Source organism: Anabrus simplex, chromosome 2 (genome assembly GCF_040414725.1).
Source record: "Anabrus simplex isolate iqAnaSimp1 chromosome 2, ASM4041472v1, whole genome shotgun sequence".
Lineage (NCBI taxonomy): Eukaryota > Metazoa > Arthropoda > Insecta > Orthoptera > Tettigoniidae > Anabrus > Anabrus simplex.
The window spans coordinates 554,482,693-554,508,955 of NC_090266.1; the positions used below are offsets into that span (position 1 = coordinate 554,482,693).

The 26,263-nt window shown below is 38.3% G+C and overlaps 1 protein-coding gene across 7 annotated transcripts in view; it reads left to right on the top strand.

Annotated features, from left to right (window-relative positions):
* Positions 1-26,263, top strand: part of LOC136864217 (ATP-dependent helicase brm) — a 510,653-nt gene that overhangs the window by 219,356 nt on the left and 265,034 nt on the right. For all 7 annotated transcript variants that reach the window (XM_067140929.2, XM_067140932.2, XM_067140934.2 and 4 more), the window contains exons 10-14: positions 1,899-2,034; positions 2,115-2,288; positions 15,682-15,805; positions 15,927-16,008; positions 16,159-16,316. In XM_067140929.2, the coding sequence (XP_066997030.2) occupies positions 1,899-2,034; positions 2,115-2,288; positions 15,682-15,805; positions 15,927-16,008; positions 16,159-16,316 (674 nt within the window). The remainder of the gene's footprint in view (positions 1-1,898; positions 2,035-2,114; positions 2,289-15,681; positions 15,806-15,926; positions 16,009-16,158; positions 16,317-26,263) is intronic.

Below are 26,263 nucleotides of genomic sequence, written 5' to 3' on the forward strand. Positions count from 1 at the left end.
ATAATAGAAATCTCGACATATTTCATAACTCCAGCCTAGTTAATGTTTCTAACCCCTTCGATAAATCAGGTGTATACAGATTTCACTGTAACAACTGTGCCAGCACATTGGGTAAATCCTTTAAGATCAGATACAATGAGCATGTCAATGCTATTAAATACAGGAGATTTTCGGCAATAGCGCAGCATATAAATGACTACAAACATAGCTTTCACCATGTTCATCATGATATTGACATCATTGATATAATAAACAAAGGCCCTTTACTTGAGTTAACGGAGCAATGTTTCAGTTTACTAGATCAATATTACAAACCTAACTACAATCTTAACAACTTGACAGAAAAACCTACAATTTTATTTGATACACTTATTTCTGTAATTAATAATCTAAAAATACCAAAAGATCAATCAGTATACAAAATAATACATAACACGCTAGCCTACTACCTCCACCATAATCCACGCCCTCCTGACCAATGCCCTCCAGCTACCGCCACCATTCCTACCCCTACATAACATGCTCTGCCTCTCTGCTAGGGCTTGTGGTCTGTTGTCTGTCATTTTGCAAGGCAGTTCCCCTTCAACTTTACTTTCGTCAACTTGGTGCTTGAGGTGAGTTTCTATTTACTAAGGGAATTTCTCCTTGTCTCCGCTTCTGTCACGCTAATACGCAATTTATTTTCTTCTTTTAGATCCGTCTTGGTTCGAGATCTCTCTAGATCTACCAAAAATCCTTCTGAACATATTGCTTTTTCAAGAAATCTCGGCCATCAGTCTGCAATTCTCAAATTTATCCCTATTTATGGATACAGCTATCAAAATTATAAGGTCAGTATTACGTGACCCATATAGTAATATAATTTAATTTACTGTATCCACACAAGATATTAGTCACTATACTCTAGATACTATCAAGGCAAACTCTAAAATTCTACACAGATTATTAACATATATTCTACGAGGAACTTTTTAAAATCCAAAATTGGTGCTGTAATCTGATCTCCCCTCATATATGTATCGACTTTTAATATTCTAATCAGCCAATTTTACTGCATGTTAAATATAATTAAAAGATGTTTATAATTTGATAAGGCCAAGTGAATGCCTTTAATGTCCAATTAAGATATATATTATGAAGATTTTTTACAGAAACTCAATACTGTAATCAACCTTTATAACCTCTACAAGCAATTTGACATCATTTCAAAAGATTCAAAAGATTGTATAATATATATGACTTGTATTAATTCTCATAAGAATTATTCCAGTCTTTGTATTTTAAATATACAAGTTTTGTGGTGTACACCCAATACAAAACTTAGTTTAAGAATGAGTTGTACATACATAAATTTTAAAATTATGTTAGTGTAGTTTCAGAATGCCTTGTAACAATTTTCTTAGGCTGATGATGGCAAGTATAGTTGCCGAAACCAGTCCCAATAATGAGATCAAATAAATATGTGACGTATTAATAACTTCACATCTTTGTAATATTGAATAGGCGGAACCACTTTACCCATATTTCTTAATGTAAATCTTGATTCAATACAGACCAAAAATGAAATTTTTAACATTAAACCATTGATGCTTTCACAGCCCGTACTTACGGACATGATACAGTCTTTTGGGCTTATGCCGTGTTAAGAAAATAAGGTGAAATTCTTTACGTTTCGCAGAGTATATAGCCCAAAAGCCTATACAGTATCATGTCTATACTTATGGGCCGTGAAAGCATCAATGGCAACAAAATAAATATCTGTCTATCTTATCTTCAGAAATCCCTGGTATGGCAATGAATGAATAATTGTGACTATATGTTACAAAGCAATAAGCAGATGTAAATTTTCAGTCTCTTCACATATCATAAATTCTTTGTATATTTTTCTTTCTCTGCAGAAAAATAAGAAGAAGAAATTAAAGAATAAGAAGAAAAAGAAGAAGAAGAATAAAAGACAAATGGATAATGAGCTTATTGATGGTCTGCATGATGAAAGTTCCCAGATGTCTGGTACAGTGGTAGATGGAACTAGTGGTGAGTTAAATTTGAACTGTGAATGTGGTTGCCATTGGACTTCCTACAATTACTTACTCTGTTGTTTAATCTTCTCATAGGTAAAGCAATGTCTGGAGATGATGCCAGCCAGCTTATGGAGTTGCATCCTGGGTGGGAACCAGTTATACGTGAAGATGAAGAAGAAGATGATGATGAGGAAGATGAAGACAATGAAGGAGATGAATACTCAGATGATTATAGTGATGAGTTTGAAGAAGAAATTGCAATTCCAGGTATTGTTAAATTTTGTAATTTTTAACAGCTAGTTTCCTCTTGCTAGCCTGGTTCTTTTAAGGAAGATATTTTTTGGAAATAACAGAATCTTCCATAAGTTTAGTACAGAGGCATAGATATGTATTATAGAGTTTTAATTGTTTTGAATTTTGGTGTGTCTTAACTAATAATAAAATTGTACACATAATTAAGATTACTTTCCTACAATATTTTTCAAAGATAAATCTGTTACCTTGCTGGAGTGCTTTCTATCAGTATCAATGAATAGGGTTGTTGAGAGCAAACTGGGTCTTAGGGCAAGAAAACTTGAGATTAAAGTATCTGTTACCAATATTCTGGTTAGGAGGGTATTTCTGTGTGATGTTGTCATACAGTGCATGGAATTTGAGTTTCGTCTCATTGAGAATGTTGATTCTTTGAGGTTTAGAAGTATGCATGTTTCATATTGTTCTAGAATGTTAAAGGTGTGTCCTGTAGGGCTGATGAGAATATCCATGCTTATGTTCACATATGCATCTTTATATTCTGTAACTAATAAAGTTGTTAGCAAAGACAGTTTCAACGTTCCAATGTATTTTCTGCACCAGATTATGGTATGGTCTAAGATGATGTTTTTCCAGGTTGTATTCTGAGAAGATTTCTGTTCTTTGTTCTGAATGCTGAGAGATATGCTGTATATTACTGTACGTTAACTATTTCAATCAATGCCCGACTCGTTGGCTGAACGGTCAGCATACTGGCCTTCGGTTCAGAGGGTCCCGGGTTCGATTCCTGGCCTGGTCGGGGATTTTAACCTTAATTGGTTCATTCCAATGGCACGGGGGCTGGGTGTATGTGTTGTCTTCATCATCATTTCATCCTCATCACGACGCGCAGGTCGCCTATGGGAGTCAACTAGAAAGACCTGCACCTGGCGAGCCGAACCCGTCCTGGGATATCCCGGCACTAGAAGCCATACGACATTTCATTTCAATCAATCAATCAATCAATCAATCAATCAATCAATCAATCAATCAATCAATCACTACTGATCTGCATTTAGGGCAGTCGCCCTGGTGGCAGATTCCCTATCTGTTGTTTTCCTAGCCTTTTCTTAAACAGTTGCAAATAAATTGGAATGTTTGGGTATAAAACTGCGTTCAGCTTAGAAATAACATCCAGGTACCTGGTGGGCACTAAGTGAAATTCAGTGAATACCTCAAATTATACATTGGACAAACCAAGTAAAGCACAGAATCTTAATTTGCTAATCAGTTTCTATAGTTGGGCCCGCAAGAGTCGGAGTCTGACGTTTAGTGCCACCGGTGAGAAAAGGTTGACTAATGATGCTCGAAAATGGTCTGTTCCTATGGCAACGATAACAGAGATGCCGCATTTAAGGAAGCTATCGCCACGTGGGTTGGCTTGCTCTGTCACTTTTGTGATATTATTTGGAGTGGCACTGTGTTAGCTGTGTTAGTTGTTGCTGGTTTATTTAATTATTTACACGTTTGTTTCCTGAATATTATATTCGTTGTTAGTTTGTTTTCTTGTAAGTTAGTCATTGGCTAGTTGTACAGTTCTATTCTCTGTTTAATATGTGTATTTGTTGAGGTTATTGTCAGTTCAGTGATTATGAAATCTCATATTTTTCGGTACTTATGTGTTCTGTCTTAAATGCTGGAATTATTAGCACAAGCTTAGGAACGGGTCAAAGTTTATTGAATTGCATTAGGCCTACATATTTGATTAAATATTCAGTCTGTATGAAAGGGTGATATGCCGCAGATGGAGCAACTATGACAACGCAGCATACTTCGTAGTTACTGCTTTCGCTGCTCAAATGTCAGACTCCAACTCTTGTGGGCCCAACATTAGACATAATGTATGAATATGCAGATTTAAACACAACTGAAATTTTTCTTGTAAGTCTTAAAGGATTTGCACTTAACAGTACAGCATGACATACACGTTCATACTTTGCTTCAAAGCATCAACGTTTTCTGTGAACAGCTGCAATTCAAAACACCGTATATAAATGCCTTTCTAACTACGGTGTTGATATGATCAGATGTAAAACCAGGATTACTTCATGTGTTCCTACATTTCTTCTGAAGCCAAACTGATCTTCTCCCAACTCACTTTCAACTTCTCTTTCCAATCTTCTGTAAATATTATGTGTTAAAATTTTGTAGGTGTGAGATACTAAACCAGTGGTGCAGTAGTTTTCACACTTGTCAGCTTCGGCATTCTTGGGAATAGGTATAACAACATTCTACCAAAAATTGGATGACGCTTCTCCTGTATCATACATCTTGCACACTAAATGGAATAACCTCACTATGCTGGTTTCTCCTAAGGCAGTCTGTAATTCCAAGGGTATGTCATCAATTCCAGGTGCCTTGTTCTAATTTAGGTCTCTCAAAGCTCTGTTGAATTCTGACCTCAAAATTGGGTGTTCCATGTCATCAGCATCAACATCCTCTTGTTCCAAAACCATATCATCTACTTCTTTGCCTCGATACAGCAGTTGAACTTGTTCTTGCCATTGTTCTGCCTTGTCTTCATTCCTCAGAAGTGGTTTTCCATCTGAGCTCTTAATATTCATACACCTAGCTTTCCTTTTTCCAAAAGTTTCCTTGATTTTCCTGTATGCAGCATCTACCTTTCCTAGGACTAGGGGGAGCAACTCCGGGTGTCCGTTCCTATGGTGCTTGAGCACTCCACATAAACATGGAGAAGAAAAATTTAGAAAGAGATGATAATAATAGAAAGGAAGGGAAGATGAAAGGGGAAATCTTAAATTTTTTATCATATTTTGTCACCCTGGCAATACCAGGTATTTTTGTCACGTGCATTACCAATGGATGTCTGAGAAGCCCACAAACAAATTTTACTTTGTTTATTTTTTTTTTTTCAGTCATACGTAGATATATGGATATATTATTTAAATCTTTTTCATGCAAAACTTCATCAATCACCCTTTCAAGTGAACTTCCACAAACTCGTTTCTTTGGCATGATCTTTTTACTGACCTAAACACAACACCACTAGTAACAATGTTATACAAGATATCAAGGGAAGAATGGTGAGAATCTCTTATGGAGTCACCTTGTGTTGAAGTATTGTGTTCGAAAGAGAAGAGAAAAGCACTGCAATAAAAGTAATGATATTTTAGCCAGTCCTTAGAATTACAACCCGGTAGGTGGGGTGTGTCCTTGACCTTTAAATATGAGGACAGAGAAATGACATGTGCAACAGTGGATCTCTTATGAATGATGTATTCACTGCGTTATGTCATGATTCAAGGGTTTCATTTTGTTTACGTTATTCTCAATCACAAATGAGGTAGATGGATGTTGTATTTTATGAATTAGAGATCTGATTCATTCAAAAGGTCATCATTGATCCTTTCGAGTGAGTTGGCCATTCGGTAAAAGGCGCGCAGCTGTGAGCTTGCATTTGGGAGATAGTGGATTTGGATTCCACTTTTGGCAGCCCTGAAGATGGTTTTCCGTGGTTTCCCATTTTCGCACCAGGCAAATGCTGGGAAGATTCATAATCATGAAACAAAAAATTAACTGAACCTCGAAACTATGGTGAACATTTTCATCTGATGATCAACTGTTCGTACAAACATTTTTTGAATGAGTGAGAATCAGAAATTTCACAAACATTTAAAATTTTATACTGAAGACATACGACATTCATTTTCCCTTTCATTTTGAAATTAACAGTAAGCTTCAAATTTGAGGTAATTTAAAAAAAAATTCAAGTTGGTATAATTCTAAGAGAAAACTAGTTTATTACGTTTTTACCTGAAGATTTTAGACAAACAATTAGTATATATTTATATTCCATCCTTTTAATTCATATATATGTGGTTTCTGTTTGTTTGTACTCATTCATTATAATCAAACAGTAGTTTTTTCCAACAGGTATTGCTCATTCAAAGAACATCTAAAACTGCATTTTCATGAGGGTTAAAATTAAAAGTTTTTCCACCCCCACCCCCTCTTCTGGATCGTAAGTTAGAGCATCCCCACTGACTTTCAAAAAACTTGGTGCCCTTCCCTTGGACCATATAATCTCCAACATCCTTGCACTTCTCTTTCATCCATTCTTCCTTAGCTGTTTTGCACTTTCTATCTACTTCAATCTTTAATCACCTGTATTTCTTTTCTGCCCTTCTCAATTTTGCATTCTTGTAAGTTCGCCATTTGTCGGTCACGTCTGGTCTCTCCCGAGTGATCCAGTGATTCTTAATTGATCTTTCCTTTCTTCCTAACCTTTCTTCAGCAGCTCTACTGATCTCATTCTTCACGACTGTATATTCTTCCTGTATTGTGTTTCCCTCTCTCTTTTCAATTAGTCCCTGTGCAACATGTTCTTTGAAGTAATTGCTCACACTCTTTTCTTTCAACTTGTCTATTTTCCATCTCCTTGCCTTCCTTTCTTCAGTTTCTTCTACTTCATCTGGCATTTCATGACTAACAAGTTGTGGTCAGAGTCCACATCTGCTCCTGGAAAAGTAATGAAATCCAACATCTGGTTTCTGAATTTCTGCCTAATCATATTGAAGTCTGTTGGATACATTTCAGTGTCTCCAGGTTTCGTCCATGTATGCAGCCATTGTTTGTGGTGTTTGAACCAAGTATTAGCAAGGACTAAATTATGATCGGTACAGAATTCAGCCAACAGACTTCCTCCTTGATTACAAGTAATGAATTCCTCTTTTATTCCTTTGTCCCAATCCATATTCTCCTACTGCATTAACTTCTCTTCCTTGACCTACCACTGCATTCCAGTCTCCAATCAGAATTCGATTCTTGTCTCCTTTTGCATATTGTATTAAATCTTCTACTTCTTAATATACTGCACCCGCTCACCTCGTGAGTCCCAGACTAGCCTTGATCTCAGGGTGATCAGTTCGTAAAAGATGTGAAAAAAAATAATTAATAACAATAAAAATATATCTATAGGCGCACCAACTGAACACAGGGATGAACGGGGCATGCAAATTAAGGTAAAGGGGGACGGCTCATTCACAGATACTAATTATAGACTCCACAATAGGACTAGGAAGTGACAACTTAAATTCCATGGGCATACTGGACTAACTACAATAAAAAGATATGAAACTGTTTCGTATTGAAATTGCAATAAGGAGCAATTTATTGACTTATTTTGCAAACTGCACATGATGACAATTATTACATTTAGAAATGTCCATCCTGAAAAAGATAAGACATAATACTTGGATTCACCTCACTACTCTGGTAGTGTAAAATATTTGGTGAATTCGCCCCATTGGTTACTGGGGATCAAATCCACATCCGTATGAGTGGACGTTTCACCACTGGAGATCTTCTTTCGGAGACATGGGCATGAGAGTAACTATTTAATGTCAACTCCACGTTCCTTTGGACATGAGTCACTTCTGGTATGTACATTCTAGTAGGCCGTACCCCCACCGTGGAAATGTTATCGTATCTAAAACGGGAATTTATTGTACGGACAAGCTCTAGCCTATATTTCCAGATTCATGAACATGCCAGGTGTAGCTCGTTAACTCAAAGTTTATCTCAATATTTACTTTTGTCAATACGACAAGACGTACAGAAAGGTTCATTACTATGCTCGCACAATGAAGACACTTGCCGGCCGTGGCTTATTTTGCACCTACCGCCAACAATCTCCCATGTGGAAAACCAACATCTAGTTCCGACTAATTCGACACATGACAACATCCCTATCATATCTTCCTATGATTATTAAATAATTATCATTATCATTCTTTATCTGATCATTATATTCTGTGATTACCATCAATTATTTTATTATCATCATCATTAATTTCAATTATCATCCTATATTTGATTAATATCATTTATCATCCGGGATGAATTTATGCTATCCTTTGCCGAAGTTTCAAACGAAGGGTCATTTTTCCTCGTAATTAATCCGCACAAATTAATGATCAGTTTCATAATAAATTATTATTATTATTATTATTATTATTATTATATTCGTAACACTGAATCATCGTCCATGAAATATCTTATTTCCTTTCATCATAATTATTATTCTCAAAATACTATTGCAAGTTCTTCTTCTTCTTCTTCTTCTTCTCCTTTTCTTCTTCAACTTCTTCAGTTTCTTCTTCTTCTTCTTCTTATTATCATCATCATCATCATTGGAGATTATCATTATCGCATCACTTACTCATCATGGATTTAATATTTTACATTGATCTTACCATAATTATTCTCAAATGAATCTAATAAATTCTTCCTCTTATTCCTCTTCATATTATTATTATCATTATTATGGTAACTTAATTTCACGTGTTACACTACCGTTAGCGATATTTATGGTTAGTGCATAAGCTTTTATAATTTCGGTCTACTTTGGCACTAAGCAATTGATTTAAGACAAGATTCACTGGGATTATTATTATTATTATTATTATTATTATTATTATTATTATTATTATTATTATTATTATTATTATTATTAAAATGGAAAGTTTATATTTTTACTTCCACTCTCTAGAATTTAGTCACATATGTTGAGTCCCAATATGAACCACCAAGATCCGATTTACATCGATCGGGACACCACAGTATTCGGAACCGCAACCTTAATTTCCATACTGCCTTTAATTTTATGGGGATACCATGTCCTCCCGAGACACATCATTATCCCATGGCACATTGCGGCTGGGCAAATACATCCAATGCCTGCGATTGCTAAATTACTAATTAATCCTCGGTGCGTGGATTCTGCCACTCATAACACCGGAATCGACGTTATCTCGTCTTAGGCATCAAGATTTATCTATTTCATCATCAAAAACAGTACGGCTCAATTCTCACCTCATGCCGGATTTTCGCCCCGCACGGCTTCCAGTTTTAAGAAATTTTTTTTTTTGTTGCTAGTTGCTTTACGTCGCACCGACACAGATAGGTCTTATGGCGATGATGGGACAGGGAAGGGCTAGGAGTGTGAAGGAAGGGGCCGTGGCCTTAATTAAGGTACAGCCCCAGCATTTGCCTGGTGTGAGATCTTAAAAATGGGCTCAAACCACTCTGGGCTTTCAACATTACGTGACCATCCTATACAGGTGCCTCTATCACTTCTAAACAAATTGTTATGTTTATTATAGAGTCCAAAAACGTGAAATCAACAATTTACGTCAAAATCAAATTTACTGCCCGAATTAAAGTCTTTAACACTACATGTCATCTCCACATTGATTATTATTTTCACTAGCCAACTCACGAAGCACTGTCATTATTATTATACTTTAACTTGCATGCGCACAAAATATTCTTATTATTCTTATTGTTATTATTATTATTATTATTATTATTATTATTATTATTATTATTATTATTATTATTATTATTATTATTATTATTATTATTATTATTATTATTATTATGACCTTGCGTACACAACACAAAATTTACATTCTCTGGCACTTTCATAATATGGCTGTCTGGTAACAAATATTCATACTAAAATACAAATAATCACCGCAGTGATTGAAAATCAAATAAATGGGTTAGCACAAAACGAAATCTAACACTTGAAATGAACTTTGATCAAAGTATTGACAAATAACATACATTAATTAAAGATAAAACCCATATTTACATTATATACAACAAACAAATACTCAATTAATTAATCTAACCCATTATTACGTTAATATAAATTAGTTCGTCCGTCTATCGTAATAATCATGGATTCGGGAGGGGATCCACGTTAAGTAACCATGATTAATCTACACTGAATCCCGTTTTGTCGTGATAACATTCTCAAATATATTAAATTCATGTACTCATTCCTATGTAGAATTCCATTGTCTCGTAGCAGATGAGAAGCCTCGTGGCCCCATGGTGATTTACTCATACATCATGTGGCACTTTATAAAATTAACACAACAAAACACTTCTGGCCGATTACCCACGATTAACATCTTACTAGAGAATTTACAATAATTTATACAACAATAAAAAAAACACTTATAGGTGCCTCTAGACCCATTACACTTGCACAATATTATTTTTCTTTGAGCCCGAACCACTAGTCATGACACATTACGGCGAAGTGTCGTTTCATTCGAACCGGTGCGTGTCGCGTTCTTTAACCAGCACTTTCTGACATATACGAGGCCGTCTTGTGATCGCCACGTTCCTACAGTTCCCTGCTACAATAATTGTTACACCGTCTATCTTGAAATATTTATTTCAGGCTCTGAACACTGCCTTCAAAAAGTACTATCGGCGTTCCGTCGGTCCTTTAAATTCCAACACATGAAATGTTGAGAAATGTATTAATTTCACATACGGTGATACTGATTATTTACACTCGATATTCTAAATAATTCTCACCGTTCGTCTTCACCTTCATGACTACTAACGTACTTTCAACTCTTAACAGGTACTGAGTTAGAGAGTCACCGTGTCAGCGTATCAAATTATTTCATATGACTGGTTGCTATGAAGCTCGAATCCCTAGTATATATGGTTGACCTGGTTTCGCGCGTGGGTTATCTGCGTTCACTCCAGAGGGAGGGGTGTTGGTTATCCTAAATCGGCACTTGCAGGTGGATTTGGATCTCTGAATTTATCCCACTTAATAAATTGGCGATACTCATTCACGTGTCGCATTCTGATCTCATATCGTTCGGCGAGTACGAAGATTTTACTTGATTTCTGTCCTCCACTTTTCGCGCGCTAAGTCGGCGTCCCTGATGGCGTGATCGTCTTGACCAATGGCGAGATAGCGTGGGTCATTTCCTAGAATTCTTTACTTTAATTCATTACAGTTACAATTAATCAACATTGGGATGATATCACAAAAATCCCATCTGTTCAATTCGGTGGTTGGAATATTTTAATTATCATTATTATTACTGGAGATAACTGGAGTTCATTTTGACTTCATTTATGTTGGCGCATCTGTGAGTCCTTTACTAATTTTGTCATTGGCTAACACTGCAGCGGTTCGTTTAAATATCTTCCTGTGACAACTTAACAACCAAATGCCTCGAGGCGTTGGAAACTCTATTGCGAAATATTCTTCGTATTTGCGACACACGGAAAGGTTCTTGTTCAAGAATAAATGCTCTCTCACTTCCTTATTGCAAATATGACTGTTGTTCTGAGTTCTAGATTTAATCCTCTTAGCTTTCGACAAGGAAATAATACTACCCATTATGACAGGCTTAACTCTTGGCGACAAATTGTTGTCAGTTTTTCAATACGGAACCTAAATATGAAATTCTTAACGTTCAGTGACAAATTGTCGAGAACATGTCTGACTATGTTGAAACTCTTCCTTCCACATAAAACTGACACTGTGTATAATTCAATATTCCCATGTCTACATTTATTTTACATTATCAAATCATGATAACTATGACCGATCTCATCCGGGTACAATGCTTCATCATCTGCTGTACTAGTAGGCACATAGACCTGCATTATTGTTGTGGCAATTTGGTTAGCAACAATAATCCTTTCATTATACTGGTCATAGTAGCTTACCTGCTGCCCTATTTTCTTATTCATTACCAGACCATCTCCTGCATTTCCCCTGTTTGATTTTGTGTTGATAATTTTGTAGCTGCCTGTCAAAATATCCTGCTCTTCCTGCCAACGTACTTCATGTAGTACATCTAACTTTAGTCTATCCATTTTCCTTTTCAGATTATTTAACCTACCACAATGATTCATATTTCTAACATTCCATGTTCTGACTCGCAGAATGTTAGTAGCCATCTTCCTGATGATTGCACCCTCTCATGTATTCCCTGCCCAGAGATCTGAATGGGGGACTATTTTACCTCCAGAATATTTTACCAGGGAGGAAGCCACCTGTATTCTTTTCTGCCCTTCTCAATTTTTGCATTCTTGTACGGGAATTCCTTTAAGGCAGTATTTATTATACTTCTGTTTTCTTATATACTGGGTGGTTCACCAGCCCCTTGTTTTTTGGAGATAGGCAACCCAAATAACCCGTATAACCAAAATATACTTTTAATTTTGTTTTTATGACCAAATTACTTGAAATTTCTCCTTATGATCGGTAAGTGTCTTCGCTCCCTGTGTGTCATAACTGTAAATTGATCCATGGACCTAGCAAAGGAAAAACTACTATGCACATTTCGTGTCAAATACTAAGGACCATTCTGCAAACATGTGATTTATTGTGTTTTAAAATAAAACAGGTACCCGTAATATGATCGAATTAATAGGTTATGCTACATGTTCTGTAATGTAAAGGAGTTAAATGAACACTGTAAAACATTGTTGAAGGCTTTGACACGGATATTAACTTTCGAGGTGGAATGGCCATACTTAAGTACCAAATCTCTAGGAAATTGATAGAAGTGAAATACGTCTATAATTGTTTGAATCGGTCTTGTCACCCTTTTTGTGTAGTGGGTGGATCAAAGCGGTTTTCCAGTCTGGGGGTTTGATGGTGGTTTCCCATATATTTGCAATGATGGTTTGTAGTTGATCAACCATGAGTTCCTTGAGTTCCTCTCCATTCTTGATCATTTTGGCATTTATGTCATCCTTCTGTGGTGCTCTGTTGCTTTTGAGATGTAATATGATGTTTCGTATCTCCTTATGTATAGGTGGTACTGAGTCTTTGTTTGGAATAGTTGCATGAAATTGGAGTCTTTCTGTAGGTGGTTCACTGCTGTGTAGCTTCTCAAAGAACTACTTCAGGATTACACATTTGGCCTTTGTATTCATCTCAAGTGGTCCATGAGGGCAACGGAGCAAAGATTGGGTGCCTTGAAGTTCGCTAGTTCTTCCCTGAATCTCTTGTAAAAATGTTACATATTGTTCCTTTTGAAACTGCTGTCGATTTCCTCCAATCTTCTGTGATGATATGAACATTTAATACATGTGATTGTTTTGGATGTTTCCTTCTGTGTTTCTAAAATGTTCTTCCAATTCTCTGGTGTTTGGTGGCTATGCCAAGTCTTCCAGGCTTGGATCAGGGATTCCAGGGCTCTGTCACAGTCTAAAGTCCAAGAACTGTCTTTCCGTTTCTGTGGTGGTTGGCAGAGTTTCTTTGATGATTGTTGGATGGTCTCACAAAGTTTGTCCCATGTTTGTGTGTTGGTCTCCAGTGTTTGTTCAAATTCCTGAATATGCTCTTTTAAGTATTCTGTGCCTGTGTGTAGAAATTTAGATTTTGAACATTTTTTTAGATTTGGTATGAAGCGGACTTTGATCTGTGAGAGAATATGGTCGTTCTGTATTTAACCCTTGCGCACCCTCATATTCATGATTTCCGGAGAGAATTTCCTGGTTATTGCTACATGATCGATTTGATATTCCCCTATGTGGTTGATTGGTGATTTCCATGTGGTCATTTTCCATGGTGGTTACCTGAAATGTGTGGACATTAGTTGGAGGTTGGCCATTCCACATACATTGATCAAGCAATGTTCATTGCATTTGTTTTTTTATGTTCCGAGAAATGTCCAATGATGTGTCTGTATATCCGTTCTCTGCCGATTTGAGCTTTGAAATCACTAAGGATGATCTTGACATGGTGTTGCGGGATCTTCATGAGTGCCCGTTCAAGTTGTGACCAGAACTTCTCGACTTTGTTTTTGTCAGGATCCTGGTTAACTGGGGCATACGTATTTGCCAGTGTGCTTTGTTGGCACGTTTAACTGTGAATAGGGAGAGGCATTCCGATGGTGATGTGAAGCCTATCACAGAGTTCTGGATACTGTTGTATACTAGGAATGCAGTTCGTAGCATAGGTAGAGTACTATTTTTTAGTTCTATTGCAGGTTTTCCCCTTGTGTATGTTATATCCACTAGAATCGTAGTGATCTCAATAGCGAAATCATGTTTCCTGTACTGCAAGAATTTGAATTCCGAATCTATCGCAGGTATATGTCAGCATCTTGAGTTTCCCTGTTTTGGTCAGTGTTTGAACATTGAGCATACCAATGAATTGCTTCGTCTTGGGTTTGAGGAGTTTTAGGAGGCTCTGGCCCCCACGCTTATGAAAATTTTCAAACTTTGGTTGTCCCCATTAGGCTATAAATTTCTAAGTCTGACCATACTTATAGAATGGTAACAATACCTACAACACACAATGTAGCTTAAGATACCTTCTCTCCATGAACACACGATGAATAGACAACTTCACCCTTTGATAATTCCAAACGTTAGGCACTATACCCCATATGCTGATCAATTTTATTAATTCGGCCAAACAATAGTCACTATGCTCGTTCGGGGAGCATCTCTTGTTCCAGCCAATATCTGCACAATATAAAAATGACGCTATCATCTCATTGGGCTATATCGCCGCGTAACTTCCAACTCCTTTAAAATTTTGTCATATGAGCGCTCTACCAATCCTGTTAATAGACACAAACTTTACTGAGCTCGAGAGCTGCAGTCGCTCAAGTGCAGCCAGTATCTGGTATTCGGGAGATAGTGGGTTGGAACTCAACTGTTGGCAACCCTGAAGATGGTTTTCCATGGTTTCCCATTTTCACACCAGGCTGTATCTTACTTAAGCTCATGGCCACTTCCTTCCCACTCCTAGCCCTTTCCTGTCCCATCGTCACCATAAGACCTATCTGTGTCGGCATTATGTAAAATAAATAAAAATAAAAAATAACACAAAATTTGAGCCTCGCACCGAGCTCCCGAAATGTAGACCGTTGGTCCATTCTATTGTCTCAAAGGGTTTCTCTTTTTTCTAAATGTGTTTCCTTGAAGGTTGTCGTCGCGTCAGATAAAGCCCCATGCTTTCTCCGGCCTGTGAAACAATAGACCTGCTCGTCCTTGCTACGCAGACAACTGGCGCCATACTTCATCTTCCATTTCGATATGCTTGCCCTAGTAGCACCAAGTCACAAAGACTTCAATGAATGAATAACATTTTATTCCCAATAACATCATATATATTAATTAATCTGAGCACTGTATAAGGGCTCACTATTACTGTTACAGTGTAATAATATTCTCTCTCTTTTGCGATTATAACCATCTTCAATGGACCTGGGGATATTCAAATTATCTACAGAACTTTCTGAAACATAAAACTTCACATTGAGCAACACATAAACACATGCAGTCCATCACCCATGTCATATACATAACCTACTATTTCTGAGGCTATTTTCAATGCCTCTTGTTCCACAGTTTAGTGGAGAAAAAATAGTATTCGTGACAGTCTCACCATGATATTCGAAGTTCATAATCATTGGTCAGGTCCATTCCGTGTCATCATGATGCTAGTTCCATATTTTATAACACTTATTTCATCGGAGAGCCTATCATAGTGCCATAGATAATACAAAGGCATATTTTCTTATATTCATAAAATTATTTCTTGCTTCTATTTTAGATACTCCTAAGAGAAACATTGATGAGAAGCTATCAGATGAAGAGAAGGCTCGGGTTGTAATAGAAAAGGCTAAAGCAGAGGATGATGAATATAAAAACTATCCTGAAGAGCAAACTTACTATAGGTATGTATTCATTAATAATGCATCTTTAGAACATTTGTTTCTCTTTGAAATACTCACAAAATTAAGTATTAAATTGAGGTGTGATTAAGTCTGTCTAACCTAGTACATATTTGTTTTTCAGCATAGCACATACCATTACAGAAAAGGTTACAGAACAAGCTTCAATTATGGTGAATGGAAAATTGAAAGAATATCAGATTCGCGTAAGTAAACATTGAACTTTTTTCTTTCAATTGTAACGTGACTGGGATAAAGCACATGAGTTCTTCTTTATGCATGCGTTGTGAAATAATACAATTAATTTTCACACTCATAGGATACCTGTATTATAATATACTTTTCTTATCTTGTAGGGTCTGGAATGGCTTGTGTCATTGTACAACAATAATTTGAATGGTATATTAGCTGATGAAATGGGATTGGGTAAAACTATCCAAACCATTGCTCTTATAACCTACCTCATGGAAAGGAAGAGGGTTAATGGACCCTATCTGATTATAGTTCCATTATCGTAAGTAAACTGTTAGTTTTGAAATACATTCAGTTAGCTTTAACATTTTGATATAATTTCCAAACAGTAGTCATTCTATGAAAACAATGTTTTTCTATCAAAAGAAATGAAATCTGAAGCAGGTTTGACTGGTTTAATGCACTTGACTACTGCCAGCACAGATCTGTGTAGAGGGCAGCACTAGAAATGATACTAGCTGCATGGACACATGGAGGCTCCCTGCACATTTCATTTCACTCTGTGCGCCACAAGCATTGGTGGCAAGAGCGCATGTTCTGCGTGGCATGGCTGTTGGGATACCGCACATCTTTTAACAATTGTTGGCCTTCAGTTATTATGTTGCATTCTTAATACAACAAGGCTACTCTTCTCACAGCTATGAGTGATGAAGCTGACCTTTCTAGGATGTCTGAGCAACAGTGACTGAACAATGAAGACTAAGGTAATTTTCTTGCCTGTATTGCGTCCAGTGACAATAATATTTTGCCACAGCAGAGTGACCTATATTCATCAGGTATTGAAAATTATTCACATTCAGGCTCTGAATATGGAGGATTTTCACCAGCACTAAATCAACCCTCAGCAGGTGGCTCAGCCAGTCCAGCCTGGTCAGCTGATGCAAGCAGTATGAAGGAAATTCCATTCATATTGCAACAAAAACTGCTTGTCTCACCAGCACCTGATAGCCCCCTGGCATATTTCAGGTTACTTGTGGATGAGTACTTTTTGGAGACCATTGTATAAGATACTAACAAATGTGCTGCTCATCTTCTGTCATAGCCAAATTTGAAGGCTAGGTCAATGATAAGATTATGGAAGGATCTAATATTGTGTTAAATGAAAATATTTCTCAGACTTCTTATGTATATAGGTACAGTTCAACAAGACAGACACATTATCTTTTCAACCTACCTTGTTTCCAAAATTACATATCGTGCAGTTACTTTCTGACAACACTCCTATGCCTACACTTCGATAGCACTGAAAATAATTGTAAGCAATGAACTTCATTGTTAGGTCCGTATTGATGGATATGATTTACTTTTCTTACTAAAAGCCTTTATTTAACCACCTAATTTATACACAATTTTGCCACAGCAGAGTGACCTATATTCATCAGGTAGTGAATGTTATTCACATTCAGGCTCTGAATATGGAGGATGTTTACCAGCACCAAATCAAGTCTCAATTGATTAGGTGATTAAATAAAGGCTTTTAGTAAGAAAAGTAAGTCCTGAAAATGGTCCATTGTTTATCGAAAATTTATTTTGTGGTTGATCACATCAACTGAAAAGCGAAAGAAATGTAGTATCCAGAAGGTATTTATCTCCGGGTGAATCTGTTTTTTTGTGGCGAGGATAATTGCTATTTAGGCAGTATATCAATATAGTGTAAAATTGTATATGTTGGCAGAACCGGATCATACTGTCGTAAAATTATGGTGATGGAGAACTTCATTGATCATGCTGTCTACATTGATAACTAGAATAAGTCTTAGGACTAGCAGTGAACTTTTTGGAGAAAAACACCTATTGCACAGGGACACTAAAGAAAAGCAACAAGGATATTCCTAAGGAAATGGTACTGTGGATCTTAGAAATGTTGAAAATAAATCAGCATTTCTGAACAGGTTTCATATTGGGAAGTGGAAAGAAAAACGTAATATCCTATGCATTTCAACTACAGTTAGAGATGGTAAGAAAGAAAAACCAGGTGAAGTAAAATTGAAACGAAGACCTATTTTCCAAAACAGTAACATCATGTCTGATGTTGATAAAAAAGATCAGATGCTGGCCTATTACCCATGCGATCAAGAAACTCTACTATGGTAAAAAAAAATGTTAATTCACATTCAAGTAGCCATTTGCTTTACAAGTTTTCCAGAAATACATTACCCATATATAATTATTGTTTACAATATTGGAAACATTAATGCTTGAGAAAACTGCAACAACAGTGACGAAGTTCACTTAAAAGTTATTAAGATATAAAATGTAAGAGCAAGACGGAGGAAAGGAGGAGTTACAATGAAGTAAGAAGCTTCGCAGCTTGTGGTGTCATTGTAGTATGTTAGTTGTCTTTTCTAGATGCTTCCTGGTAAGCAAGTGCGTGATTTAGAAGTATTTGTTTTTAGTCTGGACTGTATGTAATTCCACAATAATATTATTAAATTAATGTCGTATGCTCCATCTTTTTCAATACTATATTATGCAATATTATTGAATTACATTACTAAACTAGGGACTAGTTTCCGCCTTGGCTGGCCATCTTCAGCCTTGTTAATTTGCTGATGGCTTTTACGTCGCACCGACACAGATAGGGCTAATGGCGATGATGGGGTAGGAAAGGCCTAGGAGTTGGAAGGAAGCAGCTGTGGCCTTAATTAAGGTACAGCCCCATCATTTGCCTGGTGTGAAAATGGGAAACCACGGAAAACCATCTTCAGGGCTGCCGACAGCGGGATTCGAACCCACTATCTCCCGGACGCAAGCTCACAGCCGCGCGCCCCTAACCACACGGCCAACTCGTCCGGTCATCTTCAGCCTTAATGTAATACATCTAAAAACTAAACAAATGTAAAAACACACAATTGACATGAAAACTGATGTACAAACAGACAATTAGCATTAAAATCTGGGATGCCCCCTGTGGTTGGGGGACGCCGATGAAGAATACACCCACGGTATCCCCTGCCTGTCGTAAGAGGCAACTAAAAGGGATGACTTAGGCGCGGACGTGGATTGCGGTTTGGTATAATGTGCTGGACCTCCTGTGGATGGGAGAGGCTGAATACATCCACAGGTAATCCCTGCCTGTCGTAGAAGGCGAATAAAAGGGTCATGTGGCCGTGGTCCCCTCTTTATTTTTTATTGTTTTTTCCGAGGGTCAGTTGTAGACCATTTCAAAATTTTTGATGTGCGTGCTGCTCGGAGATGGGCCTCTTATGAGTGCGATTACACCCAAAAGCCCGCGTTTGCCCACCCAGAAATCTTGCAGGTGGGAGCGCCATGTACCTTGGCAGTAGTATCCGCCTGACAACACAGGTCCCTGCACAGCCGAATGCCAGAAGGACGTATTAATATTAATTTTTTTTTTGCCTATATTTAGTGCTCTGTAGACACTATGGGGTATGTGCCATTGCGGGTGACTGGAGGAAGGGAGTCCTAATGCTCATTGCCTCAGTCATCCCGTATTAGGCATCGTCCAACATGGGACCCCGGGCATTACCTGCTATGACCAGGTGTTTATTGCCTTGGCTGCTTGGTTCGGCTACAGAGACCCCTGATCAGAGTGGGTGGCATTCAGGGAGGATGATTTTGGGTATGGCTTCGAAATGAAGTCGCCACTCTCAAGGTGGTCCTCCACCGAAGACTTTAACATTTGCTTCCCTGAGAGGTTCAACTCCCTGGGAACATGCGCAGCGTGAAGGAATGGGATCCAGCTTCGCTAGGTTTCTGGTCGCTACCAGAACCGATGGGCATGATTTTAAGCTGGTGAAGTCGATCTTTTTTAGTAGTCACATTGAAGGCGTCTACAGCGAACTTGAGGACCTCAAGAAAATGTGCAATGGTAGTATGCTTTTGAAGACTCTTACAGCACTGCAAGCTGATCAGTTGCTTAAGTGTGACCACTTTGGCAAAATCCCTGTCATAGTGGAGGAGCACAAGTCCTTGAATCTGGTTCGCGGAGTCGTCTTTCACCGCGACCTTATTTTGAATACCGACGACGAGTTCATGGAAGACATGAAGAACCGTGGCGTGTTATCAGAGAAAGTCAATGTAACAACTTATCGTTGCAATGTGAGGCCGTATATCCCGCCTGCTATGCGGTACTATCAATGCCAGCGATTTGGACATATGGTATCTCGTTGTTCGAATCCGTCTGTATGTGGTACATGTGGACGAGTAGCTCACGGCGCGGAGCAGTGCACAACTCCGTACAAATGCACTAACTGCTCTAGTTTTTATTCTCCTTGGGATCGGAACTGTCTGACGTATCTGAGTGAGAAGAAGATCCAGGAGATCAAGTCCCTGGATGGTCTTTCCTACCAGGAAGCGCGCCGTAAGTTTAATTCCACGAATACACCTGCCCGTACACTCGACTGTAGCATGATAGCTCAGAGTCTTCCCGGTTCATCATTTACAACATCGTCACCTGTGCTGATCGCTGCGCCCAAGCCAACTGTTGCTCCTCACAGCAACATCGTAAAGAGTAAAAGCTTGAAGGGGGGGACCATCCCACCTTCGACCAACCAGAAGTCTGTGCCGGCTGGCAGTTCTAATCCGTCACAGCAAGGGGGAAGGCTAAGTCTCCCCCCCCTAAGAGGTTGGCGAAAGCTGTGCCCTAGCCAGCGGAGGCGGCATCGTCGACCAGGGCTAGGAAACCAACTCCCAGCCTGTCTAAACCAGAAAAGAAGGCGGCGAAGAAGAGCACCCGGCCTCGCACTTCCCCTGCAAAAGAGAAATCATGCCCTCCATCCGGAGGGTATGAGTCCGTGCCAGCAGGTACTCCTGCTCCAAAACCTGCACGCTCTCTTCGTAGGGGAACTTCCCGTCCCCGAAAAGCGTCGAAGTTGTGGGCGTCCTACCCGCTGCACAGTGGGTCAAAATCGAAATCTAGGGAGACAAAATTATTTTTACGTTTTAATCATGAATTTAGAGTGAAAGCAACTTATATAATTTGTTTACTTCATAATAAACATCAGTTAAGACCTTTTTAAAGCTACATCTACGTCTACACATGCAAGAAATTGTCTATGACTAGGAGTTGGATAGAGCCTAAACTACAATAAACTACAATAGATTGTACTCGGTTTACCTTTAACACGTTCAGTACCTGCTTCTGAGCGGGACACTTGAATGCCTGGACCGGCCATTTTCATGCCCGACCCCCTTGACGTGCATCACTTATCACAATTTTCAATTACTCCTAAACTATAAATGTTAGAAAAATGATACTTTGTGCTTACCTCTAGTAAATATTTAAGGTTTGATATCTGGGGTGACAGGTTTCAAAATACGTCTAATTTTATACAGCCTATCTGTATTTTCGGCATAACGATTACTGTCATCGAAGTGAAGAAATGAAAGAATATGAAGGAAGCGTATTCGCAACATTGTTTTAGAAAATATCGTAGTACGAATAACAGGGTCTTCGGTCCAGTACATTTTTATGTCAGGATTTTGGACTAATCGGTTTCCACGATTGCATGATCGAATTCTTTGTGAAAGGCCGGGGCGCCGCACTTATCACTTGACTCGCGTATAGATTGGTCTGCTCACACACATACTGATAAAATTCGTCATTCATGAAAATACTCGCGTAACTCAAAATATCCTGCTTATTTTCTATTTGAACGTTTATACCTGAATTGTCTGTAAATGGTGGAACTTGTGGACAATAACTAGGATGATATGTATCAGGCACTTCACTTTTCTCTATAGGCCTATCGGATTCGGGAATCGCAATTTCCTCGTCACTCTCACTTTCAATATCTGAGTCTATTTCAGGAATAAGTTCATCACCAGAATAATCATTGTGAACAATATCTATTTAATCTTCCGTAAGAAACTTTGTATTATAAGCCATTATGCTACACTCGGTAAGGACGACACGCGCTGCATTGGAATCTCAAGTACCGACTTGACGCGCGAGGAAGTTATGAGATTTTTCAGCTAAAACTGCTGAGATAAACATGAGCCCACTCAACGCGAAGGTTATCTCAACAAGGTCAACCAACTTCCTGCTACAACCAGTAACGCTGACTAAGGTGTAAGAATGCATAGATGACGAATATAAACAGCATCGCGCGGAACATTAAACGTCTTACGCCGTCCACGGCCCGCAGCATAGGAGCAAGCTTGAACGTCTTACGCTGTCCACGGTCCGCAATGAGTTAATTTGGAAGACTGCAATTGTGGATATTTTTAGACAGCACTTCAGTCACTATCACTAATCACTCGATGACCCTGACCTTGATGACTCATCACATGTGTCATCTGAAGCATCATCATCATCATTCACTGCCTCATGCTGTTCATGTTGAGCCGGTACATCTGGTTATTTCAGGAGTAGTAATACTTCACTGGATAATGCTCTTCTCGTTTTATGTTGAATTTTGGTTTTATGAGATATTACTGGGTCCGAAGATATCAGCAGCATATGTAATATGTCCTCATTTGTATGTTTTCGTGAGGATTTCCTAGAATGTCCAAATCTGTATTTTCTAAAATCTTTGTTACGTGTTTCTTGGGCTTCTTCTGACAATTGCCCGATAGGTATAATACAGAAATCAATTATATCTGCACCATGAATGAATACTTTACGCACAGTGACTGGCATATAATACCGTGGATACAGATTTAGATACAATTTTGCTGTATCCTGGATGTAGGTTTTGAAAGCATGTGTATTTATAGGGAACTGACAAGAAAGAGCACACAAAATTGTAGAAAAACGTCTGATTAGCTCTTCATTTATACCCGTAATTTTGGATGACAAGACTGGATCCTAAAAAAAAAAAAAAAAAACCCGGCGAGCAGTGTTGCAGACTTTTCCATCCACCATGGTCAGCAATAGAGTTTGATTAATATATATGTATTGATCATCAATTTCTATTTTACTTGGTTGAAGGGGCGTTATTTCAGTTTCAACTAATTGAACCTCTTGCCTAGTCAATTCGACAGTCTCCTTTTCAAACAATATTTTAAGAGGTCTGCAAAATCGTGTCGAAGAAGGTTGTGGGTTCTGCCATAAAATTTTCTTTTCATTGTTGCTTTCTACATTTAAAGAATACATTTGTAATGGAACAACTGAAACTACAAAAATATCAGTGTCACTGCCGTCATCATCTGTAAATTTCTGCTTATACTGACTCTGTCCGCTTGAACCATCACACCCCCATTTTAATATAATATGAACTGTATCATTGCTAGAAATAGACTGTTTCAAAACATCATCTTGAACTACTGCAAGGCACTCAATTGTATGGTCGACCAGTGATTGCAATGTTATTGTGGCTGATGTTTCTGTTATTGTTATTGATTCACTTGGTGGATAGCATTTCTGTTTTGTTTCTCTAATGATGTGGTAAGGTGGGAAAATATTACAGTTCCTATTTTTGCATTCAAGTCGCATATTAACGTATTGGCTTTTGCTGTAATTGTTATCTACAAGGAATGATAGACCCTCTTCACCTGTAAGTGGTACAGGTTTTACAGCTGGTGATATATAGGATTTTATAATTTCAGTAGCTCTATGTGGAGACTTACGAGTTTCTTTAACCATTTCTGCAGCATCTCGTTTTCCAGACAAGTGCAATGATACTTGTGTAGCATGAATAAGTTCTTGTTCTGAATGTGCAGAGAGTACTGGTTGAATTTTTTGTCTCTTTGATTTTTCACTACTTTCATGAAAAAGCTTTCTAGGCCTTCCGACTTTCGATGCGGATGGAGTAGGAGGATTTAAATTTTCTGTTAATTTAGAATCATACACAATTTTCGAAAATGTTATCTTCTCTTTTAACCAATCAGAATATTTTGAAATGAATTTTGCTTTACTTCTATGAACCTGCTTCCACCGCCCGGTAAAATTATCAACAAAATCCTTTAAATCTCCTTGTAGGCATTCAGTTATCTCTTCAGAACAATTAACTATTCCTAATTTCACAAATTTCCACTTTTGACACAATCTTCGAACCCAGTGCTTCAAATAGTTGTAAACGTGTGAGAACTGGTTGCGCTGCATCTTCTAAAATGTAAAATAACTAAGTTGCAAGAAGATGCAAAAATTCTTATAACAGGCGTAAACTACAAGACTTTATCTACATTTTAATATTAAGTAGACAGTGACGCAGAGTGACGCGACATACTAAAACTCTTAAGTGAAAATATAATTTTGAAAATAATAGTTAAATATTACATGATGCAAATATAGCTAAAATTACGTAACAATTACGCCATTAATAACTGAAACCCATTACAAATGTAAAGATCATACATTCAGCTGCATGTTCCATCTTAAAGCATCACACTAACCTCAAAGACAACCAAACCACAGCCACTTACATTCACTCTCCAATTCAGACTGCACAGCGCAGGAGATAAGATAAGATTCCAGCTCAAACACTGGTGACAGATTTACACTAAGATGCGTTTATATCCCAGGATATTGTGCGGCAATTATATGAGAATGCTGTAGAAGTAATAAATTTTGATTTCTTAATTATGAAAAAAAATAATTTTGTCCTCCTAGATTTCAATTTTGACCCACTGTACACTGTTTGTCGATGATGGGATGGACGTCGCGCTGTCATCTGCATCTACGGATGTAGATCTTGATAGTGTTTAGGCTTGTGAGCATCTTGTTGCTCATAACCTAACACTCCTTTTATAGTCCACACTATGACACTGTTACAGTGGAATTGTAACGGTTATGACAGGCATCTTGCTGAGTTACGTCAGCTCATTAGTGAGTACGCAGCGAGTATAGTCTGTATTCAGGAGACAAACTTCAGACCTGGTCATCATACGGTCTTGAGAAATTTCAGACTATACTCGACAGAATGATATTATGCCCACCGGGCATCTGGTAGCGTGGGTATTTTTGTCCGTTCTGATACTTAGAGCGAAGAGGTTCCTCTAAGGACCCCACTGGAAGCAATTGTGGTGCGGGTACTTCTGCCTGTCATAGCAACAGTGTGTAACATTTATTTTCCACCAGGCCAGCCTCTTAACATAAATGATGTCTCTGATCTTATAGATCAGCTTCCACCTCCTTTCATCTTGTTGGGCGATTTTAACGCCCATCACCCCATATGGGGCTCTGAGATGCCTTGCCTCAGGGGACGAGAGCTGGAAAGATTAGTAACAGAGCTGGATTTATGTATTTTGAACACAGGGGAACCAACTCGCTTTAGTGTACGTTACGGCACATAGACGTAAGTCTATGCAGCCGAACGTTGGTTCTGCTGTTTCGGTGGAATACACACGATGATCTCTGTGACAGTGACCATTTTCCCATTATCCTTACTTTGTTGAAACATAAATCCGTCGAGGCTCCCCCTTGATGGATTCTTAAACATGCTGATTGTCCAAAGTACACATCACTAGCTGTCTCTAACGACGATATCAGTCGGACCGTCGGCGAGGAAATAACTTGCATCACCCAAGTTATTCTTGCTGCTGCTGAGGAGTCCATTCCGTCCTTCTCGGGGACTCTTCGTCATAAACTTGTTCCTTGGTGGAATGAAGCAATAGCAGCAGCTATCAAAGAATGCCGTCGAGCTCATAAACGTTACCGTAGACAGCCTACTTTGGCCAACTTGGTAACATTTAAACAACTCCGCGCTAAGGCGCGAGTCCTTATTCGCCAAAGTAAGAAAGCTTAATGGGAGAGATATGTTTCGTCCACGAAGTCACAAACTCCATCATCTCAAGTGTGGACTAAACTTCGACGTATTTCGGGTATCCAAGGATCATCTTCAGTACCGGGAATTTCCGTTGCAGGCAATATCGTCAATATCTCGATTGCTAACCATCTAACTAGCCATTTCGCAGATGTGTCTGGCTCCGGGAATTACCATCGTGATTTCCTCACTCTGAAGTGGGAGGCAGAACGTCTTCACCTCAGTTTTGCCACTCAAGCTTCAGAGGACTATAATGTGCCCTTTACGGAGTGGGAACTCTGCAGCGCATTAGCGCTTTGCAGGTACACATCTCCTGGACCAGACAACATCCATAACCAGATGTTGAAATACCTTAGTGAGGACAGTCTTCTATATCTCCTTCGTGTGTTCAACCGAATCTGGATGGAGGGTGATTTACCATCTCAGTGGCGATCGGGCATAGTAATTCCTGTCCTCAAGCCTGACAAAGATCTTAAGTATGCAGGAAGTTACAGACCTATTTGTCTTACAAACTGCCTGTGTAAGCTATTTGAGAGGATGG